At 46.4% G+C, this 25,866-nt stretch overlaps 1 protein-coding gene and 1 long non-coding RNA gene across 2 annotated transcripts; both read left to right on the top strand.

The window, feature by feature from the left end:
* Positions 1-2,170: 2,170 nt before the first annotated feature.
* Positions 2,171-5,050, top strand: LOC119960230. The gene is made up of 3 exons (XR_005459346.1): positions 2,171-2,249; positions 2,870-3,132; positions 4,006-5,050. It is a non-coding gene; the product is annotated as an uncharacterized LOC119960230 (long non-coding RNA).
* A 640-nt stretch (positions 5,051-5,690) lies between these two features.
* On the top strand, positions 5,691-25,431 carry LOC119960221 (zinc finger protein 329-like; the record flags this gene model as incomplete). The annotated part of the gene is made up of 3 exons (XM_038787987.1): positions 5,691-5,765; positions 23,292-23,479; positions 25,242-25,431. Coding segments are annotated over 3 exons (453 nt in total), but the record flags the coding sequence as incomplete, so codon positions are not given.
* Between the last annotated feature and the right edge of the window lie 435 nt (positions 25,432-25,866).

The following is a 25,866-nucleotide window of genomic DNA, read 5'->3' as shown; positions in this document are numbered from 1 at the left end:
GAACCCGGGACCTCTCGCATTTTGGAAACCCCCGAGCGAAAATCATACCCCACGGTTTCCATGGTAGCTCCATGGAGTCAGTGTCTTTGTCCATTTCCTCTTTAGACAATCAAGTGAAGCTTGGGTCCTCACTCAGAACACGTGTATGGTTTCTCCCCTTAGTGAATGGTGTGATGTTTTATTAGGCTGTATAACTGGTTAAAGCTCTTTCCACAGTCCGTCCACTGGAACACATTCACTCAGGGGTGTGTGTGTGTGTCTCGGGGCTTTTCCAGTCACACTGGTGTTTGAAATATTTTCCCACAAACAGAACAAACATTTTTCATTCCACATTCATCGTCTGAGGATATTCAGGTCCTGAGCAATTGAGTGACACTGTCAGATCTTAATGGGATATTTAGTTTGTGTTTCCTATATGAAAATCCTCTCCTAATGCCCTGTAAAAGGAGTTTACAAAGGTCACACTATCAGTACAGGATAGAAATTCAGAACAATTAATTCCAGTTTCTGCAGAACATTTTTTCTCTCTTCTGTCCCCAAAGCTGTAAATCCCCGTCCCACACACTCTCCCTTCTCCCTGGGCTGAAATCCAAGTAAAGTATTTGATTATTATTTCTGTATCCTTTTACCAAAGTTATATAATTAGTGGTAAGAATATGCCTTATAAGTCAATTCATTCATGACTTGTGACAGACATTAATCTGAATGACTCTGACTGACGAAATAGAATAACAGATGTGAACATTGTGTCCAGAACTGACCATGTGGAGACTTGATGAGCAATCGTGAAACTCGTTTCTCCAAATCTTCCAAGGTTTCCTTCGTTTTTCCTCTCCCTCTCGAACTAAGTTATACCGGATATCAGACTTAAGGCTCATTCTGGTTCTCTTCCTGCTGACTAAATAACTTCAATCAAATATGGAGCTGACTGAATCCACTGTTCGGTCCCTGCTCCAATCTCCATTCCTGACATACCGATTCTATCCCTCTGCCTGGCAACAGTCTGAAACTTAGCCAGTCTCTGTAAATTTGGTTTCACACTTGATCCAGTATGAGCTTCTGACCTCATAGAATTTACAGTGCAGAAGGAGGCCATTTGCGCCATCTAGTCGGCACCGGCCCTTAGAAAGAGCACCCTAGCTCAGCCCACACCTACACCTATCCCCATAATTCCCACTAACCTTTTTAGATACAAAGGCAATTTACCATCGTCACCTCCCGATTGGACAATTCCATGACACACCTGGCTGCTCTCCCACATTCTACCTCTGGAAACTTCAAGCCATCCAAAAGTCTGCTACCCATGTCTTAATTCACAGCAAGTTCCTTTCCCCCATGATCCCTGTGCTCCGAGACTTGCATTCGCTCCCAGTCAATTCTCACCCTTGTTTTCAAATTCCTCCATGGCCTCATCTCTCCCTATGTCTGTCATCTCCTCCAGCTCCACAACCCCCTGAGATATCTGCACAGCTCTGATCCTGGACTCTTGTACACCCCCGATTCTAATTACTCCGCCATGGTTTTAAGTTCCCTCGGCCCCAAGCACTGAATTCCCTCCCGAAAATTACCCGTCTCCACCTCACTTACCTCCTTTCAGACTCTTTAAAACTCACCTCTTTGACCAAGTTTTTATCTCCTTTTGTGTCTGGGTGTCTCACTTTGTTTTATAATGTTCCTGTGAAGCTGACTGGGAGGATTTATGATGTTAAAGGTGTTATATAAATAGAAGTTGTTGTTGTTGACTGTAACCCTGACCTCCTGTTTTACAATATCCCATTGGTTTCACAACAAACTCGATCTCTGATGTTTTCCCCCTGTGGGTTGGCAGCCTCTATAAAGACGGCGGCCGTTAACTCAGGCCTGTCACCGGGAGCAGGCCGCAGCTGTCCCCCCGCTCGATGCAAACCCGGGCCCGGAAACTTCTTATTGGGGTTTGGAGCCTCTACCGGGTTTCAGTGAAACCTCCTGGCCGAGTCCGGCATCGGCACTGCGCATGCTCTAGCTCACAATGCCCAGGGAGTGATTGACGGCGGCTTTGGTCCAATAGGAAGAGAGGGGCGGGACTGGCAGACCGAGTGGAGCGGCTGGTCCTCCAACCATTCAGAATGAATGAGGGGCGGGGCTCAGCCCCGGTCTCCCACGTGTGCTGGAGCATGCGCAATGCAGATAACTACTCAGGATTCAGGCGGTCGGGTAGAAATCCTCAGCCGGGGGTCAGAAGTGCGAAATGTACACATAAATTCAGTCAGGTGAGTCATGAGGGAGGGATAGAGACGGCGGATGGGTCGGGAGGCTTCATAAACACTCCGTGTCGCTCAAGCATCGAATAGGAAGGTCGGATACGGCAGCTGAACCAGCGAACGCTGCTCGGGCTTTTCACTGAGACAGGCCCGGGTGGCCGTGCGCATGCGGAGGGAGCGAGAGCCCCGGCTGTGCCCCGCCTCCCATTCACTCTGATTGGCTGGAGGACCAGCCGTTGTTGTTCCGTCTTCCAGGCCCGCCCTCTCTTCCTATTGGTCTGAACCCGCCGTCAATCAGTCCCCGGGCATTGTGAGCTGGAGCAAACCCTTCACCATCATTGTCAGCTCCCTGGTTTGCAGCTGCGGAGCTTCTCCCTCCCTCCCGGGAACAGGCCCAGGTTAACGGGCACCATCCTGCTTCACACACTGGAGGGTGATTCACATCAGAAGGTCGGGGAGGGAAACAATAAATAAGAGCTTACACTTTGCACTCAAATCAATCAGGACTCTGATCTCTGGCAAGGAAGGAAACCCTGGCAGGTGGGCGGGGAGGATTCACAAACACCCGCTGGAGGCCCCAAGCCCCCTGTATCCTGTCGGTGATGGATTTTGTAAAATTATTTTTCCAGGATATCAGAGGATTTACAGACATGAAACTCAAACCAAACTTCACATCAAGATGCTTTAGTGATTTGATTCATCAGAATCTGAATATCATCAGCATGTGTATACAGAAGGAGAAATGTTTGTTCCGTTCTGTCTGGAAAAATATCTGAGCCACCAGTGTGAGTGAGAAAACACCAAGATACACAAATACCCGAGAGAGAATTTCCAATGTGCTGACCCTGGAAAGAGATTTCACCAGCCTGAAAGCAAAACCACAGCATTCAAAGTGAGTAGTCACCCTGGACATATTCTGTGTCAACGAGGCTTCAACATTAAGACCCATTGATTTCATTGTCAGTCTGCAGACAGGAGCTGGAGAACTGAACCCAGGCAGAGGAGAGGGAGGGAGAAAACTGGAAGTGGAGGAAAGAAATGGTGCAGATTGTGAGATGAGTTTGGATTTCAGCTCAGGGAGGACGGAGAATGTGTGGGACGGGGATTTACAGCTTTGGGGGAACAAGAGAGGAAAAAATGTTCCAGAGAAACTAGAATTGTCTGTTCAGAATTTCTATCCTGGATTGACAGTGATGACTTTTGTAAACTCCTTTTACAGGGGGTTAGAACTGGAGAATTTGCACACAAAAAACTGAACTCAACGGAAAGGTTTGTCTCTCTGCGAATTCTATCCTGCATTGACAGTGATGACGTTTGTAACATGAGAGATTACAGCTCTCGGGAAAGATTAAATGGAGTGGGGCCTTTTTTCTATCGACAACAACAAATTTAGCAGTGACCTGCTATAAATCTTTAAATTGTCTATAGTTTGGAGAGGGGCGATGTGAGAGTGACCATCAATAAACAACAATATAGTTAAGAATAAATCCAAGGGGACAATACGGACAAAATTATTTATGACAGGTTCAGAATGTGGAACTCATTACCACAGAAAGGAGTTGAGGAAAGTGCTGAGATGTTCCCAAAAGGAAAATGGACAAGCACATGAGAGAAAATGGAATCGAAAATCAGCTGAAAGGCTGAGATTTGATAGGTGTGACAGTCGGAGATGTGTGCCGAGTATGGACAGCAGCAGAATCTGTGACAGAATGGCCTGTTTGTGTCTTATATATTCACAATAATTCAATGTAATCTCCTTTTACAGAATATTTGCAGATGCAAACATCATGTTGAGATCTGACAGAGTCACTTGATTCATCAGGACCGGCCTTTCAACGTGGAAGGAGAAACGTTTGTCTGTTTTGTCTTTGGGGAAAAATGTCAAAAGTAACTGTGATTGGAAAAGCACCGAGACACAGACATGGAAGTAATTTTCCAGTTAGCTGGAACTGAGCTTTAACTAATCACACAGCATGAAATTCAATTGCAGCATTTACATCAGGGAGACACCGTACTCTGGCTTCAACTGATGATCCAAGTTGGAGAGACATGAGGACATTCGCACCATTGGAATCAAGAAACAGCAATAGGACATTCAGCCCCATGAGCCTGTTCCACCATTTAATAACATCACGGCTGATCTGATAGTGACCTCAAACCTACATCCCACCTGATAACTTGTTGATAACCATGGAGAAACCGTGGAAATGTGGGGACTGTGGTATGGGATTCAATTACCCTTCTGAATTGGAAACTCATCAACGTATTCACACTGAGGAAAGGCCATTCACCTGCTCGGTGTGTGGGAAGGGATTCACTCTGTCATCCCAACTCCTTAAACATCAACTTGTTCATACTGATCAGAGACCGTTTAAATGTGCTGACTGTGGAAAGAGCTTTAAACGCAGCAATTATTTACTGACACATCAGCGCACTCACACTGGGGAGAAGCCATTCATCTGCACCGTGTGTGGGAAGGGATTCACTCTGTCATCCCACCACCTGAGACACCAACTTGTTCATACTGATCAGAGACCTTTTAAATGTGCTGACTGTGAAAAGAGCTTTAAAAGCAGAATGGATTTACTGTCACATCAACGCACTCACACTGGCGAGAAGCCATTCACCTGTTTGGAATGTGGGAAGGGATTTAATGCTTCGTCAAATCTCCGGGCTCACCGTCAGGTCCACTCTGACCAGAGACCGTTTAAATGTGCTGACTGTGAGAAGAGCTTTAAAAGCAGAAATTATTTACTGACACATCAACACACACACACTGGGGAGAGGCCATTCATCTGCTCCGTGTGTGGGAAGGGATTCACTCGCTCATTCCACCTCCTGACACACCAACTTGTTCATACTGATCAGAGACCGTTTAAATGTGCTGACTGTGAGAAGAGCTTTAAAAGCAGAAACCGTTTACTGTTACATCAACGCACTCACACTGGGGAGAGGCCATTCGCCTGTTTGGAATGTGGGAAGGGATTTAATGCTTTATCAAACCTCCGGGCTCACCGTCAGGTCCACTCTGACCAGAGACCGTTTAAATGTGCTGACTGTGAGAAGAGCTTTAAAAGCAGAAAGGATTTACTGGCACATCAACGTACTCACACTGGGGAGAAACCATTCACCTGCTCCGCGTGTGGGAAGGGATTCACTCTGTCATCCGAATTCCTGAGACACCAACTTGTTCATAATGATGAGAGACCTTTTAAATGTGCTGACTGTGAAAAGAGCTTTAAAAGCAGAAAGGATTTACTGTTACATCAACGCACTCACACTGGGGAGAGGCCATTCATCTGCTCCGTTTGTGGGAAGGGATTCACTCGGTCATCAATCCTCCTGAGACACCAACTTGTTCATACTGATCAGAGACCTTTTAAATGTGCTGACTGTGAGAAGAGCTTTAAAAGTAAAATGCATTTACTGAGACACCAACGCAATCACACTGGGGAGAGGCCATTCACCTGCTCCGTGTGTGGGAAGAGATTCACATGTTCATCCCAGCTTCTGCAACACCAGCGAGTTCACACTGGGCAGAGACTAATCTTGCCCCATGTGTGACAAGAAATTTACTCAGTCATCCCAGCTGACCAGACACCAACATGTTCACACTGACCAGAAACCTTTTAAATGTTCTGACTTGGAAAAGAGGTCTAAAAGTAAACCAAACCTGCAAAAACACCAGCGAGTTCTGAAACAGAATCATAGAATTTACAGTGCAAGAGGGCATTTGGCCCATCGAGTGCAGCGGCCCTTGGAAAGAGCACCTTGCTTAAGCCCATACCTCCAACCTAACCCATAACCCCACCTAACCTCATCTACACATTTTTGGACTTGTGGGAGGAAACTGGAACACCCGGAGGAAACCCACGCAGACATGTGGAGAACGTGCAAACTCCACACAGACAGTGAGCCAAGCCGATAATTCTGGGACCCTGGAGCTTTGAAGCAACAGTGCTAACCACAGTGCTACAATGTGGCCCACACGTCGGAGCGGTCCTGGGGAGAGGCTGTTTAATTGCTCCGTGTGTGGGAAGATATTCATTCAGTCAAGCAACCTGCACCTACATCAGCAAGTTCACAGGCAGCAGCAGGGTTTGGATTCAGCTGTTGTTGCTGCTGTTAGTCACATCCAGGACTGAATGATGCCTGGACGTCTGTTTCCAGTGGGGCTCCACAGTTTTCCGGTATATATCAATGATTTAAAATTAAATGTATGCACCAGGATTATACAAAAGTTGCTGATGTGTTTTAGACAATGAGGGAGAAAGCCGTGGACTGGGTCAGGTGGACAGAAAAGTGGTGAATGGAAATTTTGATAATGAGAGGTTAGGAACACACTTCAGTTAACTCCCGATAGAAATAAGCTCACTTCAGGATAATGCAAAAAAAAACTGATAGGTGGGGAAGTTACAAGTAATCCTTTTCTGAAAAAAAAATTCAGAGTACCCAATTATTATTTTTTCTTTTTTCCAATTAAGGGGCAGTTTAGCCTGGCCAATCCACCTGATCTGCACATCTTTGGATTGTGGGGGTGAAACCCATGCAGACATGTGAAGGGTGTGCAAACTCCACACGGACAGTGACTCAGGGTTGGGATTCAAACTCGGGTCCTCAGTGCTGCAGTCCCAGTGCTAACCACTGCTCCACGTGCTGCCCTAGCTACAAATAATTCTAATAACTTTATTGAACAGTTCTCAAATGGAAAGGCAGTCGACCACATTAAAACTAAGGATCTATAATAGACGTTTGATCTAGAAAGTCATATTTAGGGCAAGATTATAAACAGAGGGCATTCATTTAAAGTGATTAGAAAAATAAGCAATGCTGAGCAAGGCTAGGAGAGTGGGCAAAGAAGTGGCAGATGGAATACAATGTGGAAAGGTGTGATGTTATGCAGTTTGGAAGGAGAAATGGAGGCATAGACTATTTTCTAAATGGGAAAATGCTGAGGAAATCACAAGCACAAAGGGACTTGGGAGTCCTTGTTCAAGATTCTCTTCAGGTTAACGTGCAGGTGCACTGCAGCCTCACGGCGCCGACGTCCCAGGTTTGATCCCGGCTCTGGGTCACTGTTTGTGTGGAGTTTGCACATTATCCCTGTGTTTGCGTGGGTTTCGCCCCCACAACCCAAAGATGAGCCGTGTAGGTGGATTGGCCACGCTAAATTGTCCCTTAATTGGAACAAATGAATTGGGTACACTAAATTTTTAAAAATAATATTTTTAAAAAAGTTAACGTGCAGGTTCGGTCGGCAGTTAAGAAGGCAAAAGCAATGTATTCATGTCGAGAGGCGTAGAAGCCAGGTATTTCTAATACACTTAATATAGGTAAAAGATAGCTGTTTAAGCGTAAATATTAAGCCCCAGTTTTATATTAAGGATTAAAAAACACATATTCTGCAAATTCATTGGCATAGTTTTAAAGTATCACAGAAGTCTGATTAGACAAACACTTCTCATTACATTTCTCCAAGGACAAGGGCTGAATCCATGGCAACGAGGTGGCAGGAGTGAAGGTTTTACTGTTCTCACGCCACTCGAGATTAGGGTGAATCACATTCCATAACTTATACAAGCTGAAACATTTTGGACTATGTTGCTTTGTTTTTAATAAATGGACAGTTAGAACATCGAATCAAATAACAATAACATAACAATTTCATAGAAGCAGCATAATTCACTTTACTAGATTACAATAGACAGTCTGATTTACATTTATCAAGTCATTGTCCAGCATGGCATGACAAGATAACATGAAATCTCCATTGTTACAATAGTCAAGTCAGCTGAAAACCAGTTTTTGCTGGCTTTGATGAAGCACAATATTGCATTCTTTAACATGCACAAGTATGCAGATAGGCAACAATTAGAAGTAATGTTACATATTGAAGATGGACGGCTTGCCGTCAAATCAAATGTGTTTGAGTCTAACCCAAACCAAGTAGGATTATATTGGGGTGTGATCAGATGACTTAAGACAGATATCAAACAGGGCAGCACGGTAGCATGGTGGTTAGCATAAATGCTTCACAGCTCCAGGGTCCCAGGTTCGATTCCCGGTTGAGTCACTGTCTGTGCGGAATCTGCACGTCCTCCCCGTGTGTGCGTGGGTTTCCTCCGGGTGATCCGGTTTCCTCCCACAGTCCAAAGATGTGCGGGTTAGGTGGATTGGCCATGCCCGTAGTATCCTAAAAAGTAAGGTTAGGGGGGGGGGGGGGGGGGGCTGTTGGGTTACGGGTATAGGGTGGATACGTGGGTTTGAGTAGGGTGATCATTGCTCGGCACAACATCGAAGGGCCGAAGGGCCTGTTCTGTGCTGTACAGTTCTATGTTCTATGTATAACTAGAGAGTTTTTGTTTTGCCATTTTAGGTTTCGTTTTTGGATAATTTTTGGGGGGTTAGTTTTAGCTTTTGAGGAGGATAGTTTTTGGGATGGTGGGGTAGGTAGCTTCAGTTGTCTTTGGTAGGTTTTGTTGGTAGGTTAGAAGCATCTGTACTTTGATCTTAACTATTCACTGTCTCTCTGTATTCACATTTCATTTTCAGACTTTGACTTTTAAAAGTTTTATGTTTTGAGCTGTTTGTCTAAGAAGATAATTCCTGTGATTCTTTGAAAGCTTCAAATTGTCTACAAACTGCCTTTTAAATGACTTTCAAGTTGTAATCAATAGAAGACAAATAAAACAATTCTTGTTTGCACCTGACAAATTTTAATTCAAATTTCGAATAAGTTCCAGTAATCGCAAGTGCAGCTGGTAACCTTGAATGGTTTTTCAAAATCCCTCAACTAACACAGTCGAGGGCAGCACGGTGGCCTAGTGGTTAGCACAACCGCCTCACAGCGCTGAGGTCCCAGGTTCGATCCCGGCTCTGGGTCACTGTCCGTGTGGAGTTTGCACGTTCTCCCCGTGTTTGCGTGGGTTTCACCCCCACAACCCAAAAGATGTGCAGAGTAGGTGGATTGGCCATGCTAAATTGCCCCTTAATTGGAAAAAATAATTGGGTAATCTAAATTTAAAAAAAAAGAAAAAAGAAAAAAAAAAACTAACACAGTCGAATCCTACAAGAGGGCTAGAATACAAGACCAGGGATATACTTCTGAGGCTATACAAGGCTCTGACCAGACCCCATTTGGAGTATTATGAGCCGTTTTGGGCCCTGGATTTGAGGAAAGATGTGTTGGCCTTGGAAAGGGTCCAGAGGAGGTTTACAAGAATGATCCCTGGAATGAAGAGCTTGTTGTATGAGGAACGGTTGAGGACTCTGGGTCTGTACTCGTTGGAGTTTAGAAGGATATGGGGGGATCTTATTAAAACTTACAGGATACTGCGAGACCTGGGTAGAGTGGACATGGAGAAGATGTTTCTACTTGTAGGAAAAACTAAAAGCAGAGGACACAATCTCAGACTAAAGGGATGATCCTTCAAAACAGAGTAAGAAGTCTTACAACACCAGGTTAAAGTCCAACAGGTTTGTTTCGACTCACTAGCTTTAGGGGCACAGTTCCTTCCTCAGATGATGAGGAGGAATTAAAACAGATGAGGAGGAATTTCTTCAGCCAGAGTGTGGTGAATCTGTGGAAGTCTTTGCCACAGAATGATTTGGGGGTCAAATCACTGAGTGTCTTCAAGATAGAGATAGATAGGTGTTTGATTAATAAGGGATCAGGGGTTATGGGGTGAAGGCAGGAGAATGGAGATGGGAAAAATATCAGCCATGATTGAATGGCGGAGCAGATTTGATGGGCCGAGTGGCCTAATTCTGCTCCTATGTTTTATGATGTGAAGAAAAACATTCTGTGCTGCATGTGGGATCATGAATGCCCTGCTCAAAAATGTGGTGGAGGCAGATTCAATTGATGCCTTGAAAAGAGAATTGGCCAACTATCTGTTACTATCAGATCAGCCATGACCTTATTAAATGGTGGAGCAGACTGGGCTGAATAGCCAACTCCAGCTCCTTGGCCAGCTGTTCGTTTCTTTTGAGGAGAAAAATATCTGCAGAGTTCAGGGCCAATGACAGGGGATTGTGACTGTTGCAGAAAGTTGGCACAGATACAATTTGTTGAGTGCCTTTGTTTTGTGCTGTCACCTTTCTGTGCCTCTGTGTTATGAGGGAAATGCAGTGCACCAATGCAAGAGAGGCAGATTGCTCCCTCGATATGAATTGGATTTGTTTATTGTCATGTGCACCGAGGTACAGTGAAAATTATTATTCTGAGAGCAGCTCAAACAGGTTATTTTATACATGAAAAAAGTAATCTAAAAAAAAATACATAATAGGGCAACACAAGGTACACAATGTAAATATATAGACAAAGGCATTGGGTGAAGCATACAGGAGTGTAGTATTAATCAGGTCAGTCCAGAAGAGGGTCGTTTAGGACTCTGGTATTGGCGGGAAAGAAGCTGTTTCCAATCTGTTCGTGCGTGTTCTCAGACTTTTGTATCTCCTGCCCGAAGGAAGAAGTTGAAAGAGTGAGTAAGCTGGGTGGGAGGGGCCTTTGATTGTGCTCCCGCTTTCCCAAGGTCAGCGGGAGGTGTGGATAGAGTCAATGGATGGGAGGCAGGTTTGTGTGATGGACTAGGCTGCGTTCACTACTCTCTGAAGTTTCTTGTGGTTTTGGGCCGAGCAGTTGCCATACCAGGCTGTGATGCAGCCAGAGAGGATGCTTTCTCTGGTGCATCTGTAAAATTTGGTAAGAGTCAGTATGGTCATGCCAAATGTCCTTAGTTTCCTGAAGAGCTATAGACGCTGTTGTGCTTTCTTGGTGGTAGCGTCGATGTGGGTGGACCAGGACAGATTTTTGGTGATGGAAACCCTGTGTCCCAGTGCAGGAGAGGCTGGGTGTTGGGCAATGTGAGCTGAACATACATGGCTGGATAAAGACCACGGCAGATGTCAAGACCCTTGGAGCGAAATAGAATCTTCCTGTTTACTAATTGCTCTATGGTGGCTGTGTTACCCAGAATCCCCCGGGCTGCAGGAAGTTCCCTATCAGTGAGTGTATGAGGCCAGTGCGCAGGTGCAGTGTGGGTGTGTGCTCTGAGCATGCTCAGTGTCAGTCATGGTGAGAGAGTGAGGAGGAGCTGGGTTGAACACAACAGTGAGCTGTACCCCTGTGAGAAGGGCATCTCCCAGTCTCTCTCTGACTCTCCTGCAGCTTCCTGTCATGGTTGAGTTGGACAAGGAACTCTCATCATTTGAGCTGGAAAAGGCCATTGATTGCTGAGCAAGCAGAAAGGTGCCTGGCAAGGATGGAATTCCAGCTGAACTGTTCACACACAGAAAGTCCCATCGACTGTCACACCTTCCTGCCCTCCCCTTTTGTGCTGTGAGACTGGTCCATGGAACATGTGTGATGCAATAAAAACAGCAGTGACAGAGGAGACAGCATCAACTACAGGAACATCTCACTCCTTAGAGTCAGGGGAAGACCTTCACTTGGGTGATATTTAAAAGATTCATCTACTTGCAGACTGAGTTTATCCAGAAGCACAGTGCGGTTTCTGTGCTGACAGATCTACAGTGAACATGATCTTCTCCACACACCAGCTACAAGGGAAGAGAACAATTGGGATTTGGTCCAAAGTGTCAGTGCTGAGAAAGTGAAATGTTCTAATTACTGAGTGAAAGTAAACCTTTCAGTGTGAATCACAATTTACTGGGACAATTGGAAAAAGCACCAAAATGTTTCAATCTCTGATGATAAACATCAGCCTTGAAGTTATGTTTCGGAGCTCACAAGCTGTGGGAATCTTTGTGAATGTTTCCTCTTCCCTTTTGTAAACAAGCAGAGAAGTTAACCCTTTTCCCCGACAGCACAGCAACAATTTGAAATAAAGACTTTGACTTTTAAAGATTTGGCTTCATCCCATTTGTTGGGGTCATATTTCCGGCCGTGAGAATCATTGTGGACGGGATGCAAATTTGGCGGAACATTTTCTTAATAAAATACTAATCTTTATTGTCAGAAGTGATATTCCATTAACACTGCAATGCAGTTACAGTGAAAAGCCCCGAGTCAGCACATTCCGGTGTCTGTTCAGGTACACAGAGGGAGAATTCAGAATTGTCATGTGAGAGTGCCTTTAAGAACTGGGTGTTTATCAAATAGCTGCAGGGAAGACAGACAGCCCAGCTCCACCCACACTCTGATATCACTGCAGCTATCTGAGTTTGCACATTCTCCATGTCTCTGTGTGGGTTCCCTCCGGGTGCTCCAGTTTTCTCCCACCGTCCAAAGATGTGCCGGTTTGATGGATTGCCGATGCTAAATTGTCCCTTAGTTACCAAAGGTGAAGTGGTGTTACGGGGAAATGTCAGTGGAACTGCGCCTTGGTGGGGTGGCTCTTTTATCGGAATTGTGTGTGCAATCTTGATGGGCTGAATGGCCTCCTTCTGCACTGCAGGGATTCTATGATGCTGTTGAATTAATCTCGCATTTTCTGTTTTTACTGTATGTGACATAACTTTTTAATCCACTCATTATATTTATTGAACCACTACCATCGACTACCAGGAGCAGTGTGTTGATGTTTCAGCCATTCCAGCCTTAGGTGACTGTGTGGAGTTTGCACAATCTCCCCTTGTCTGTGATGGTTCCCATTGGGTGCTCCAATTTTCTCCCACTGTCCAAATATGTGCAAGTTAGGTGGATTGACCATGCTAAATTGCCCCTTTATAATATAATAATCTTTATTTCACAAGAAGGCATACATTAACACTGCAATGAAGTTACTGTGAAAAGCCCCGAGTCGCCACATACCGGCACCTGTTCGGATACACAGAGGGAGAATTCAGAATTTCCAAATTACCTAACAGCATATCTTTCCGGACTTGTGGGAGGAAACCTGAGCACCCAGAGGAAACCCACGCAGACACAGGGAGAATGTGCAGACCCAACCCAAGCTGGGAATCGAACCTGGGACCCGTAATGCAAATGTGCTAACCAATGTGCGACCAAAAATGTTTAGGTGGAGTTACTGGGATAGGCTGGAGGCACGGGCCTAAGTAACGTGCTCTTTCCCAGGGCTGGTGCAGGCTCGAATGCCAAATGGCCTCCTTCTGCACTGTAAATTCTATGATTCTGTAGGATTTTCTCCTCCGATGGGTCTGTCTGGTGGTATTTCCCTGACGTCAGCAATGTTGCTTCACAGTGCTAACCACTGTTTGTCTCTTGTATTTCACAACTGTGACAGGGCAGGGACCTGATTGAAAGGATTCAAACATCGGCGTTCTGGGAAAGATGGGCAAGGATTTGGGAGGTGGCAACAAGTTCAAAGAGTTTGGAGAGGAGAGGGAGTTTGAAGATGGGGCAGTAATTTGTCAGGATGGCAGGGTCAAGGGTTTGTTTTATTGAGGGGGTGATGATGGCAGATTTGAAAGACAGAAGGACAGTACCTGAAGAGAGAAATGTTGACAATATCCGTGGACACAGGGTAGTTGGCTGATCAGTAGCTCAGTGGGAATAGGGTCGATGGAGCAGGAGCTGGGTCTCATGGGCAAGATGAGCTCTGAGAGGGCATGAGGGGAGATGGGAGAGAAACTAGAGAAAGATGTGGGTTCAGGGCTCGGGAAAGGATGAAATTTAGAGACAGTTTGGTCCGATAGGCTCGTGGAAGGGAGGGAAGCAGCAGAGGCAGCTGATCGGATTTACTCAATCTCAGTCACAAAGAAGCTCCACAAGCTCCTCCCACTTCTTGTTGGAGGTGAGGATGGAAGAGACAGGGGCGAGCGAGAGCACCTCAAAAGAAACTAACTTGTGTCAGAGATATTAGAAAGTTTAAACACACTGCATATTTCACACAAATCTAATTTATTTGACTATTAGACAGACTATTAGCCCCTGTAAATGGGCTGGAGTTTGTTATCAGCAGAAAGAGACCCAAATTAACATGGTTCAGTCCTGAATGTGAGTAACAGCAAAATCCAATCACTGTGGTTACTTGTGGCCTCGTTGGTGTCTCAGCAGGTGGGATGAAGTGGTGAATCCCTTCCCACACTTGGAGCAGGTGAATGGCCTCTCCCCAGTGTGGGTTCGCTGATGTACAGTGAGCTGAGATGATTGTGTGAACCCATTCCCGCAGTGAGAGCACCTAAACGGTCTCTCGTTAGTGTGAACACGTTGATGGCGTGTCAGATTCCCAGAAGTTTTATAGCTATTCCCGCAGTCTGGACATTGAAACAGTCTCTCATCAGTGTGAACTCGCTGGTGACTCAGCAGGTCGGATGAAATAGTAAATCCCTTCCTACACTCTGAGCAGGTGAATGGTCTCTCCCTGGAGTGATCGTGCTGGTGCTTCTGCAGGGTGGATAAATCACTGAATCCCTTCCCACACTTGGAGCAGGTGAATGGCCTCTCCCCGATGTGAATTCGCTGGTGTCTCAGCAGGTGGGATGAACGAGTGAATTCCTTCCCACAATCTGAACAGGTGAAGGGTCTCTCCCCAGTGTGAATTCGCTGATGTGTGGATAGAGTGGATGACTGAGTGAATCTCTTCCCACACGTGGAGCAGGCGAACGGTCTCTCCCCAGTGTGAATTCGCTGGTGATTTTGCAGAGCCGATGAATCAATGAATCCCTTCCCACACTTGGAGCAGGTGAATGGTCTCTCCCCAGTGTGACTACGTCGATGAATTTCCAGCTTTGATGGGGAAGGGAATCCTTTCCCACAGTCCGCACATTTCCGCGGTTTCTCCTCAGTGTGACTACATTTGTGGCTTGTGAGGCCTGATGATAGAGAAAATCCTCGTCCACACACACAAATCAAGTACGGTTTCTCCCCACTGTCAACGATGCTTTGTCCTTCCATGTTCAAAGTACGATGATATTCAGGATATGATAAGTTGAGGACTCTGTCAGATCCTGATGTGATGCTTGGTTTGATTTTCTGGACTTTGAAACCTCCCCTTCGAACACCCTGTGAAACTGATTTAAAAACAGAAAATAGGGAGTGAGAGAGAACCCACAAAAACACAAAGGCAGGTTGTGAAATTGAGCTCGATGATTCTGGTCGGCTGTGGGGCCGGCACTGGGAAAAAGTGACCATGAAAACTGCTGGATTGTCACAAAAACCCAACTGGCCTCTCTGAGAGGAAAGAGAAAGAGGTGAAGAGGGATTTTGTATGTCTACAAGACATATTAAAGAGAGTAGTTGGCAAAGCAAATTCGATCTTGAGCTTCATCACCAGTAATATTGATACTGAAACTATGCTTCTGGTGGCACGGTGGTTAGCACTGCTGCCTCACAGCTCCAGGGACCCTGGTTCAATTCTGGCCTTGGTAACTGTGTATCTGGAGTTTGCACTTTCTCCCTGTGTCTGCGTGGGTTTCTACCCGGTGCTCAGGTTTCCTCCCACAGTCTAAAGAAGGGCAAGTTAGGTGGATTGACCTTGATAAATTGCCCCTTAGTGTCCAGGGATGTGCAGGTTAGGTGGGGCTATGGGGTTACAGGGACAGGGTAGGGGTGTGGGCCTAGGCAGGGTGCACTTTCAGAGAATCGGTGCAGACTCGATGGGCCGAATGGCCTCCTTCTGCACTGTTGGAATTCTATGGTTCTAATTCTATTCTGTGCATCTTTCTAAAGCTCTGGTCACCACTCTTCAGGAAGGATGTGAAGGTTCTTGGAGAAGGTGCAGAGGAGATTTACCAGAATGGTTCCAGCGAAGGAGTTTGAGGGGAGATTTGATTCAGGGACAAATGATTATGCCAGATTTCCATCGGGTGGACAAAGAAACTCTGTTTCCATTCACTGATCGTACAAGTAGTCAGGACACAGATTGGAAGTTTTGGGTAAAACCTGGATTGAACTATACAAGATCCTGAGGGGGTTTTGACAGGGTGGATGTGGAGAGGATGTTTCCTCTTGTGGGAGAATCTGGAACGAGGGCATCACTGTTGCAAAATAAGGAGTCACCCATTTCAGATGGAGATGAGGATTTTTTATTCTCTTGAGGGTTGTAAGACTTAGGAACTCACGTCCTTAAAAGGCAGTGGAAGCAGAGTCCTTGAATATTTCCTTGAATACTGTGCTCACCCCAGTCCAACGCCGGCATCTCCACATCATGAATATTTTTAAGGCAGAGGATGTGAGGCAACCCGTCTCTATCACCCTGCCAGGCAGTGCATTCCAGACCATCACCACCCTCTGGGTAAAAACATTTTTCTTCAGTACATGCGTCAATAAATCTAATCCCCACTCTCTGCTATCTGTTGGTTAGCCAATCCTCTATCCAAGCTAATATATTATCTCTCAACCCCGTGGGATTTTACGTTATTACCTTTTGTGTGACACCTTATCAAATGTATTCTGGGATACATCTACAGTACCCCATTATCCACTTGGCTTGTTACATCTTCCAAGAACTGCACAAAATGAGTCAAACATGATTTACCCTTCACAAAACCACGCTGACTCTGATGGATTGCGGTTTGACGTTCCAAATGTCCAGATACTGCTTCCTCAATAATGGATTCCAACAGTCTCCCAACAACAGTCTTTAAACTAACTAGTTTCCTACTTTCTGCCTTTTTGACCTAATCCAGTGACATTGGAGATTTTCTCAGTGACCCTCAGTCACCATCATTGAGATTAACTTTAAATTCCAGATTTGATTAATTGAATGGATTGGAGCCGATGTCCCCAAAACATTTTCCTGTCTCTCTGGGTGACTAATGCAGTGACATTGTCACTGGGTCAGTGTCTTTAGGGCAGCAGGGTAGCATGGTGGTTAGCATAAATGCTTCACAGCTCCAGGGTCCCAGGTTCGATTCCCGGCTGGGTCACTGTCTGTGTGGAGTCTGCACGTCCTCCCCCTGTGTGCGTGGGTTTCCTCCGGGTGCTCCGGTTTCCTCCCACAGTCCAAAGATGTGCGGGTTAGGTGGATTGGCCATACTAAATTGCCCGTAGTGTCCTAATAAAAGTAAGGTTAAGGGGGGGGGGTTGTTGGGTTACGGGCATAGGGTGGATACGTGGGTTTGAGTAGGGTGATCATGGCTCGGCACAACATTGAGGGCCGAAGGGCCTGTTCTGTGCTGTACTGTTCTATGTTCCCCCCTGGTCTCTATGAGGTTGTTTGTGGCGAGAAGCCGGAAGTGACGTACAGTGAGAGTGGAGAATGTTCATTGTTTCACATTCGGGTCTGGGGCCGCACTGGGTTTGTAAACCCCGCCCCCCGACACTGACCTTTCACCTGACACCTCACAATGCGCGAAATGATTGACAGCTAATAGTGGGCGGGACCAGAGGATCGGTCGGCTGGTCCTCCAACCAATCAGCGTGAACGAGGGAGCGGGACTGAGCTGACTGAAGCATGCGCAGTGTGATTAATGGCGACGCAGAAAAACGTTCGTTCTCGGATCCACAATCCGTGAAGGTGGGAATGATGGGACGGAGGTAGAGCTCGATTCGGGGGGTCGTTAGGCGGACTTCGTGAACTTGTTATTTGCACCGAAAATCCGGAAAATAACCTACCGGTGCCTGGGGATCTGAACGGAGGCCGCAGCTTTGTTACAAACCAGACTATGCGGCCGCCATCTTTATTTGGTACAGGCAGTGGTGCGCATGCGCACCCACCATCTTTATTGGGGCATGAGCAGCAGAGCGCATGCTCAGTCGCCATCATGTTGGGGGCAACATTTTTGAAATGTTTCTTCATGACAGATTATCCAGCAAACTGTTTCACTCTGAGTTACAAATTCCTATTTATAGGGCAGAATATATGTCCAGGGCAGTGACAATAATTCGCATTTATATTCTGACTTAGAATATAACAGAATATAACTTTTCAAAGAAAAGCTCAGAGAAACATTACAAAATAACCAATTGACACAGAGCCACATGAGGAGATATTAGATTTTAAGGAGAATCTTAACTGAGGAAAGTGAGTTTGTGAGTCGGAGTTTTAAGGAGGAAATTCCAGAAATTGAGGCCTTGGCAACGCAGTAATGGGGGAGAGATTCAAATCAGGAATTCTCAAATGGCTGGAATTAAATGAGTGCAGAGATCTCAAAAGGGATGTATGTGGAAGAGATTACAGTGATCAGGATGGTCACTACCATGGATGAAAAGAAGAATGAGAAATTTAAACTTTTTGTGTCTTTTAAAAGGAAGCATTTCAGTGGGCACAGGGGCTGGTGTGAGTAAGCACATGGGTAGCAGAGTTTGGGATGGGATGGAGGGGGTTGTTTAATGTTGGAGTCTGGCTGCGAGTGCGTTGGAATAATTTGGTTGAGAGGTAACAGAAGAATGGATGATGGTTCCTGCAGCAGATGAATAGAGACTAAGGTGGAGTCGAGCTATGTTCCTGAGGTGGAGATCGGCAATCTTGGTGATGATGTGGATCTGATCAAGAGCTCATCTCGGGGTGAAATATTTCACCAGGGTTCTGAACAGTCTGCTTCAGCCTCAGACATTTGACAGGAATGCAATTGGTGGCAAGGGAGTGGAGTTTGTAGCCGGGACAGGAAGATAATGGGTTCAGTCTTTTTTTTAAATAAACCATTTTATTGAGGTGTTTTTGGCATTGTAAACAGTTACAGTTAGAGACAGTAATGTGCAAGTATCAACACAAAGTAGAAACATAGTGCAAATGCAGCACGGTAGCATTGTGGATAGCATAATTGCTTCACAGCTCCAGTTTCCCAGGTTCGATTCCGGCTTGGGACACTGTCTGTACGGAGTCTGCACATCCTCCCCGTGTGTGCGTGGGTTTCCTCCGGGTGCCCAGGTTTCCTCTCACAGTCCAAAGATGTGCAGGTTAGGTGGATTGGTCATGATAAATTGCCCTTAGTGTCCAAAATTTCCCTTAGTGCGATTACTGGGTTATGGGGATAGGTTGGAGGTGTTGACCTTGGGTAGGGTGCTCTTTCCAAGAGCCGGTGCAGACTCGATGGGCCGAATGGCCTCCTTCTGCACTGTAAATTCTATGATAAAGACCACTCCTCTCTCATGAACAGTACCCGCCTATTTATCCCTCCTACTCTAATTTACCCCCCCCCCCCGTTAACATTGAATTCCCCGTGAAGAAGTCGATGAATGGCTGCCACCTTCGGGCGAACCCTAATACAGATCCTCTCAAGGCAAACTCAATTTTTTCCAGCCCTAAAAAGGTCGACATGTCTGAGAGCCATGCTTCAGTCCTTGGGGGCTTTGAGTCCCTCCATGCCAGCAGTATACGTCGCCGGGCTACCACGGAAGCAAAGGCCAAGATGTCGGCCTCCCTCTCCTCCTGGACCCCCGGGTCTTCCGAGACCCCAAAAACTGCCACCACTGGACTCATCACCACCCTGGTTTTCAGTACCTGGGACATGATGTCCGCAAATCCCTCCCAGTATCTCCTAAGTTTTGGGCATGCCCAGAAGATGTGGACGTGATTTGCTGGCCCTCCCGCAGACCTAGCGCATTTGTCCTCCACCCCAAAAAATGTACTCATCCGGGCCACCGTCATGTGGGCCTAGTGGACTGGAATGGGTTCAGTCTAGTCAATATTTAAATAGAGGAAAGTTTTCTTCATCCAGCACTGGATGTCAGACACGATCAGACAGTGTGTGTCTTGGAAGGGAACTTGCAGGTGATGATGTTCACATACATCTGCTGTCCTGGTCCCTCAAGGTGGTGGAGGTTAAGTATTTAGGAGATTCTGTCAAATTGTGATTCAGTCGTCAGTCGAGAAAATGCCTCTCCAATGCCACCTGTTGCCCCCCCCCCCCCGTTCTCACTCCGTCTCCCTTTCCCTCATTCTTTTTTACTTTCTTTCTCGGTTTCTTGCAGAGAATTCTCTCACCCAGAGGGTTGTGGATGATACATCAGTGAATATATTTGAGGCTGAGATGTGCGATTTTTGGTCTCTCAGGAAGTCAAAGGACAGAGAAAGCTAACGGAAAAGTGGAATTGAAGACTGAGATCAGCCACAATCGTGTTCAATGGCAGAGCAGATTTGACGGGCCGAATGGTCTACTTCAGCTCCTATTTCTTGTGTTCTTGCAGAGGCCCGAATCTTGTGTGGGCTCAGGCCGGGCGGCAGGTTCCCTTCCCTGAAGGACATTAACAAACTAGTTCACTTTTCACAAAAGGTTCAACAGTTTTCCTGGTCACTTTTCCCCAGTACCGGCCCCACAAGTTACCAGATTCATTCAGCTCAATTTCACAACCTGTTTTTGTGGGTTCTCTCTCACTCTCTTTTTTCTGTTTTAAATCAATTTCAGAGTTAGAAGGGGAGGATTTGCAGTCAGGAAACTCAGATCAAACATCACATCAGCATCAGACAACGTCACCGAATTCACCGTAACCTGAATATTGGTGAATTTTGACCATGGAAGGAAAAAGCAGCGTTCACAGTGAGGAGAAACCATGGGAATGTGAGGAGGGATTCAGATCCACATCTCAACTGGAAATTCATCATCCCAGACACTCTGGGGAGAGGACATTCACTTGCTCCGATTGTGGGAAGGGATTCTCTCGATCATCCAGCCTGCTGCAACACCAGCAAGTGCACAGCGGGGAGAAACCATTCAGCTGCTCCGTGTGTGGGAAGGGATGCGCTCAGTTGTCCAACCTGCTGAGACACCAACGCGTTCACACTGGGAAGAGACCATTCACCTTCTCAGAGTGTGAGAAGGGATTCACTCGGTCACCTGAGTTGAAGACACCACCAGCAAGTTCACACGGATGAGAGACCTTTTAAATATCCAGACTGTGGGAAGTACTTTAAATGTTGCCGGGACCTGATACTCCATCAACATGTTCACACCAACAAGCGACCGTTCACGTGCTGTCACTGTGGGACTGGGTGCAAGCTGTCATCTCAACTCAGTGAACACCAGCGCACTCACATTGGGGGGAGGCCGTTCACCTGCTCTGTGTGTGACAGTGGGTTCAGTAGGTCATCAAACCTGCGGACACACCAGCGAGTTCACACTGGGGAGAGACCATTCACTTGCTCTGAGTGTGGGAAGGGATTCACTCAGTTATCCACTCTGCTGAGTTCACAATGAGAAGAGACCATTTAAATGTCCAGACTGTGGAAAGTGCTATAACGGTTCTCGGGCTCTGATACTCCATCAACGTGTTCACACTGATGAGAGACCTTTTCAATGCCCAGACTGTGAGAAGTGCTTTAAAAGTTCCCGGGAACTGATGCGCCATCAACGTATTCACACTGATGAGAACCCGTTCAGGTGCTCCTGGTGCGGAACTGGGTTCAAGATATCATCTGACCTCACTGTACACCAGAAAACTCACACTGGGGAGAGGCCGTTCACCTGCTCCCAGTGTGGGAAGAGATTCACTCAGTCATCCAGCCTGCTGACACATCAATGAGTTCACAAGTAATTACAGTGAGTGGACAATCTGATCAGCTGCCTCTGCTGCTTCCCTCCCTCCACTAGCTGAGTCTGAGTGTGAACTCAGATCTATCTCCGGTTTCTCTCCGATCTCCTGTCATGTCCTGTTCAATCTCATCTTGTTTATGAGACCTGGGCCGGGATTCTGCCGTACCCGGCGGGGCGGGAAGTCCCGGCGTAGCGGAGTGGCGCCAAACACTCCGGCGTCGGGCCTCCCCAAAGGTGCGAAATTCTCCGCACTTTTGGGGGCTAGGCCCGCGTCGGAATGGTTGGCGCCACGTCGACTGGCGCCAAAACTGGCGCCAGCCGCCTTTGATGCCCGGGGCTGGCCGAAAGGCCTTCGCCGGTTCGCGCATGCGCCGGTGCGTCAGCTGCCGCTGACGTCACCACCGGCGCATGCGCTGGGCGATTCTCTTCCGCCTCCGCCATGGTGGAGGCCATGGTGGCGACGGATAAAAAAAGAGTGCCTCCCACAGCACTGGCCCGCCTGCCGATCGGTGGGCTCCGATCGTGGGTCTGGCCACCGTGGGGGCACCCCCCAGGGTCCGATCACCCCCCCCCCCCTTCCAGGAGCTCGCTCCCGCCGCCACCAGAGGTGGTCAAAACCACGGCGGCGGGAGAGGCCTCTCAGCGGCGTGGCTTCGGCCCATCGCGGGCCGGAGAATCGCGACGGGGAGCTCGCCGATAGGCGTGCCCTCCACACCGATCGGTGGGGCGTGATTCCTGCCCCCACCAATTCCTGGGTGGCAGAGAATTTCTGCCACGGCGGGGGCTGGATTTTCGCCGGCCCCGGGCGAATCTCCGACCCTGCGGGGGATCGGAGTATTTCGCCCCTGACTTCAGCTTCATTGACCCTATTCTCACTAAACCGCTGACTATCCAACTTCCCCACATTAACTGATATTGTTAACAGTTCTCTCTCTTGTTTTGCCACTCTCACTTTTAAATACACCATCCTCACCCTTCCGGGGAAAACAACCCTCGATGCTCAACTTCTTTGCAAACGGCCATCCACTCCTACCTCCCTTTCCTCTCCAACATGGTGTTCCCCAAGGATCTATCCTTGGCCCCTCCTATTTCCCATCGAGATGATGGCACGAGAATCCATAGAATCCCTACACTTTCCGTTGGTGACTTGAACCGACTGAGCATGCATGGCTCTGACATGTACTTGGCATATTTAAAGGGTCAGATGTTGCGAGAGACCTCATTTGAACGCAGATAAGGGAGAATAGGTTTTGTGGCTTCAAAAATAATGTAAAGTTAGAAAACTATCCACCCTCAATTTCTGCATTTTCTTCTTTGCAGGAATTACTGATATAAATTATTAAACAAGGAGTGGATTCACAGACAGGAAGCTCTGACTCCCAGACACCACATCAATCTAACCGAGTCACTTGATCAGGACTCAGTAAGATTGGCCATATGGAAGGGGAGTGCAGCATTCACAGCGCAGGCAATCTGTACACGTCTTCAGTGTATGGACTTGGATTTAACTATTCGATCAATATGGGAAGGCACACGTGTGACCGGAAAAGGGAAGGTCTGTCTGGACAATGTGGGGGCGTTGGGAAGGGATTCAGCTGTCATTCCTCGGATCAGGAGATGTATCGATACAGTCATACCGCGACAAGGCCATTCACCTGCTCGCAGTGTGACAAGGGATTCACTCGATTTTCAAATATGTTGCGACACCAGCAGGTTCACACCGGGGAGAAACCCTTCAATTGTTCCCAGTGCGGAAAGCGATTCACTCAGTCATCCCACTTGCTGACACATCAACGAGTCCACACTGGAGAGAGACCATTCACCTGCTCAGTGTGTGAAAAGAGATTCACTGAGTCATCGGCCCTGCTGAGACACCAGCGGGTTCACACTGGGGAGAGACCATTCCCCTGCTCTGTGTGTGGGAAGGAATTTACTGAGTCATCAACCTGCTGAGACACCAGCAGGTTCACACTGGGGAGAGGCCATTCCCCTGCTCTGTGTGTGGGAGGGGATTCACTCAATCATCCAACCTTGTGAGACACCAGCAAGTTCACAAGTGACTGCAATGTTCCAATTCTGCAGTTATTCCTGCTGTTAATCAGATTTAGGAGTAAAACTTGCTCATTATGAAACAGGGGAGTGTCTATGCTGTTGCTGATAGCCACAGTAACCGGGTTGCAGTTGGAAGACTTTGCATTTATAATAATAATAATCTTTATTGTCACACGTAGGCTTACATTAACACTGCAATGAAGTTACTATGAAAATCCCCTCGTCGCCACAGTCCAGCGCCTGTTCGGGTACACGGAGGGAGAATTCAGAATGTCTAAATTACCTAACAGCATGTCTTTCTGGATTTGTGGGAGGAAATCAGAGCACCCGGAGGAAAATAACACAGACACAGGGAGAACTCTGCATTGACAGTGCCCTAAGCAGGGAATCGAACCTGGGACTCTGGTACTGTGAAGCAACAGTGCTAACCAATTCTGCTACCATGCCGCACATGGTATTATAGTGCCGTTGTAGTATATAGTGCCTTTCACAACTTTGGATGTCTGTGTACAGTAAGCCTCCAAAATCAGCAGTGCGATAATGACCAGTGATTTTTTTAGTGAGATTGGTTGAGAGTAAACTATTAGTCAGAGAGCAGTGAGAACTCCCCCTACTGTCCTAACAATGCTCGGAGATTTTCTTTTAAGAATATTAATACAGAATAGATAAGAGGAACCAATGGATGTGGTGCATTTGGATCTTCAGACGACTTTTGATAAACTCCCACAGAGGAGTTTAGTAAACAATATTTGGGGGAGTATAATGGCACGGATTGAGGATTCACAGAAAACAGAGAGTAGGAATAATCAGGTCATTTTCAGGTTGGCAGACTGAATAGTAAGGTACGGGAAGGATCAGTACTTGGGCTCCAGCTATTCACAATCTACATCAATGATTTGAGTGTGGGTCTAAATGCAATATTTCCATGTTTGCTGATGACTCAAAACTCGGTGAGAATATGCATTGTGAGGAGAGTACAAGGAGGATTCAAGATGATTTAGACAGGATAATGAATGGGCAAGAACATGGCAGATGGATGATAATACAAACAAAATGTGAAGTTATCCTCTTTGGTGGGAGGACTGGAGATGTAGAATATTTCTTCAATGGTGAGAGATTGGGAAGAGCCGATATCCAGAGGGATCTGGGTGTCCTTGTTCATGTGTCACCAAAAGCAGGTGTAGCAAGTGATCAGGAAGGCAAATGGTACGTTGAACTTCATTGTAAGAGGATCTGAGTATGTGTTGGAGTTTATTATCAGGTTAGCAAAGACTTCACTAAAACCAAAATGGTTCAATATCTAAAAGCCTGGGGCTTCTGACCTGGTCTGGCTTTGAGCAGAGGAACCAGATTAGAACAATGTGCTGATTACACTCACAGCTCTTTCTAATGTGTCCTCCTTTGAGTATCCAGTAATCTCAATGTGCATAATTTTGTAGACCTCTATCAGGTCAATAATTTTGTAGACCTCTATCACCCCAATCTCCAACATTCCAGTGAGAACAAAACGTTAACAAATAAACATTAAATCAACAGCCCATTGTTTCCTACTATATTTCATGGAAATAGGCACTTGGCAAAGCATGATGGATCTTTTGCCTTATTTTTTAGTCAAGAGGTTCTGTATGAAACAGTCAGAAGGTCATACAATGTAAATAAGCACACAGCTGCACACTGTTTTGCTGACAGAAGACAATTATTTTTCTTAGGCGAGGAACTCAAGGCCTGCTCGTTTTTTCTGTCTTTCTGCTTATCTAAAGAATGCATTTTTGTCCGAGATATTCCTTACTGTAACATATAAATTGCTTACCGTACCTCTGTAGAGGGGGGACATTCGGAATGACTTTGGTCTATCTAATCCCCCCACGAACTTCGTGTTAAATAAAGGATCTCTCGCAAAAACTCGAAGTGCTGACTATTATTTTCTTCAACAGTTCCGATAACTTCAGACTCCCTGGAAATACGATTTCATTTCTCTGGTTTCCTTAGGTACCTGTCCTTGAGATTTCTGTCACTGGCTTTCTTAACCATTACTCTATTGTGTGACTTTCAGACAATGAAAGACAGCAAAGCTGAGAGAGATGTTCCCTCTCTATCTTCCTATCAAACTGTTGTTGCTTTCAACTGAAACTAAAGAACAAAGGAAAAAAGTTTTCCTTACCAGGGCTTCTAGTTGCTGAGCAACTGTATTTATTCTTCACCCCATAGCTCTCTCTTTCACAATAGAAACATAATT

The sequence above is a fragment of the Scyliorhinus canicula genome, unplaced genomic scaffold (assembly GCF_902713615.1).
Source record: "Scyliorhinus canicula unplaced genomic scaffold, sScyCan1.1, whole genome shotgun sequence".
Classification (NCBI taxonomy): domain Eukaryota; kingdom Metazoa; phylum Chordata; class Chondrichthyes; order Carcharhiniformes; family Scyliorhinidae; genus Scyliorhinus; species Scyliorhinus canicula.
Note: the sequence above shows the minus strand (reverse complement) of the source record. Positions and strands in the feature narration are given on the sequence as shown.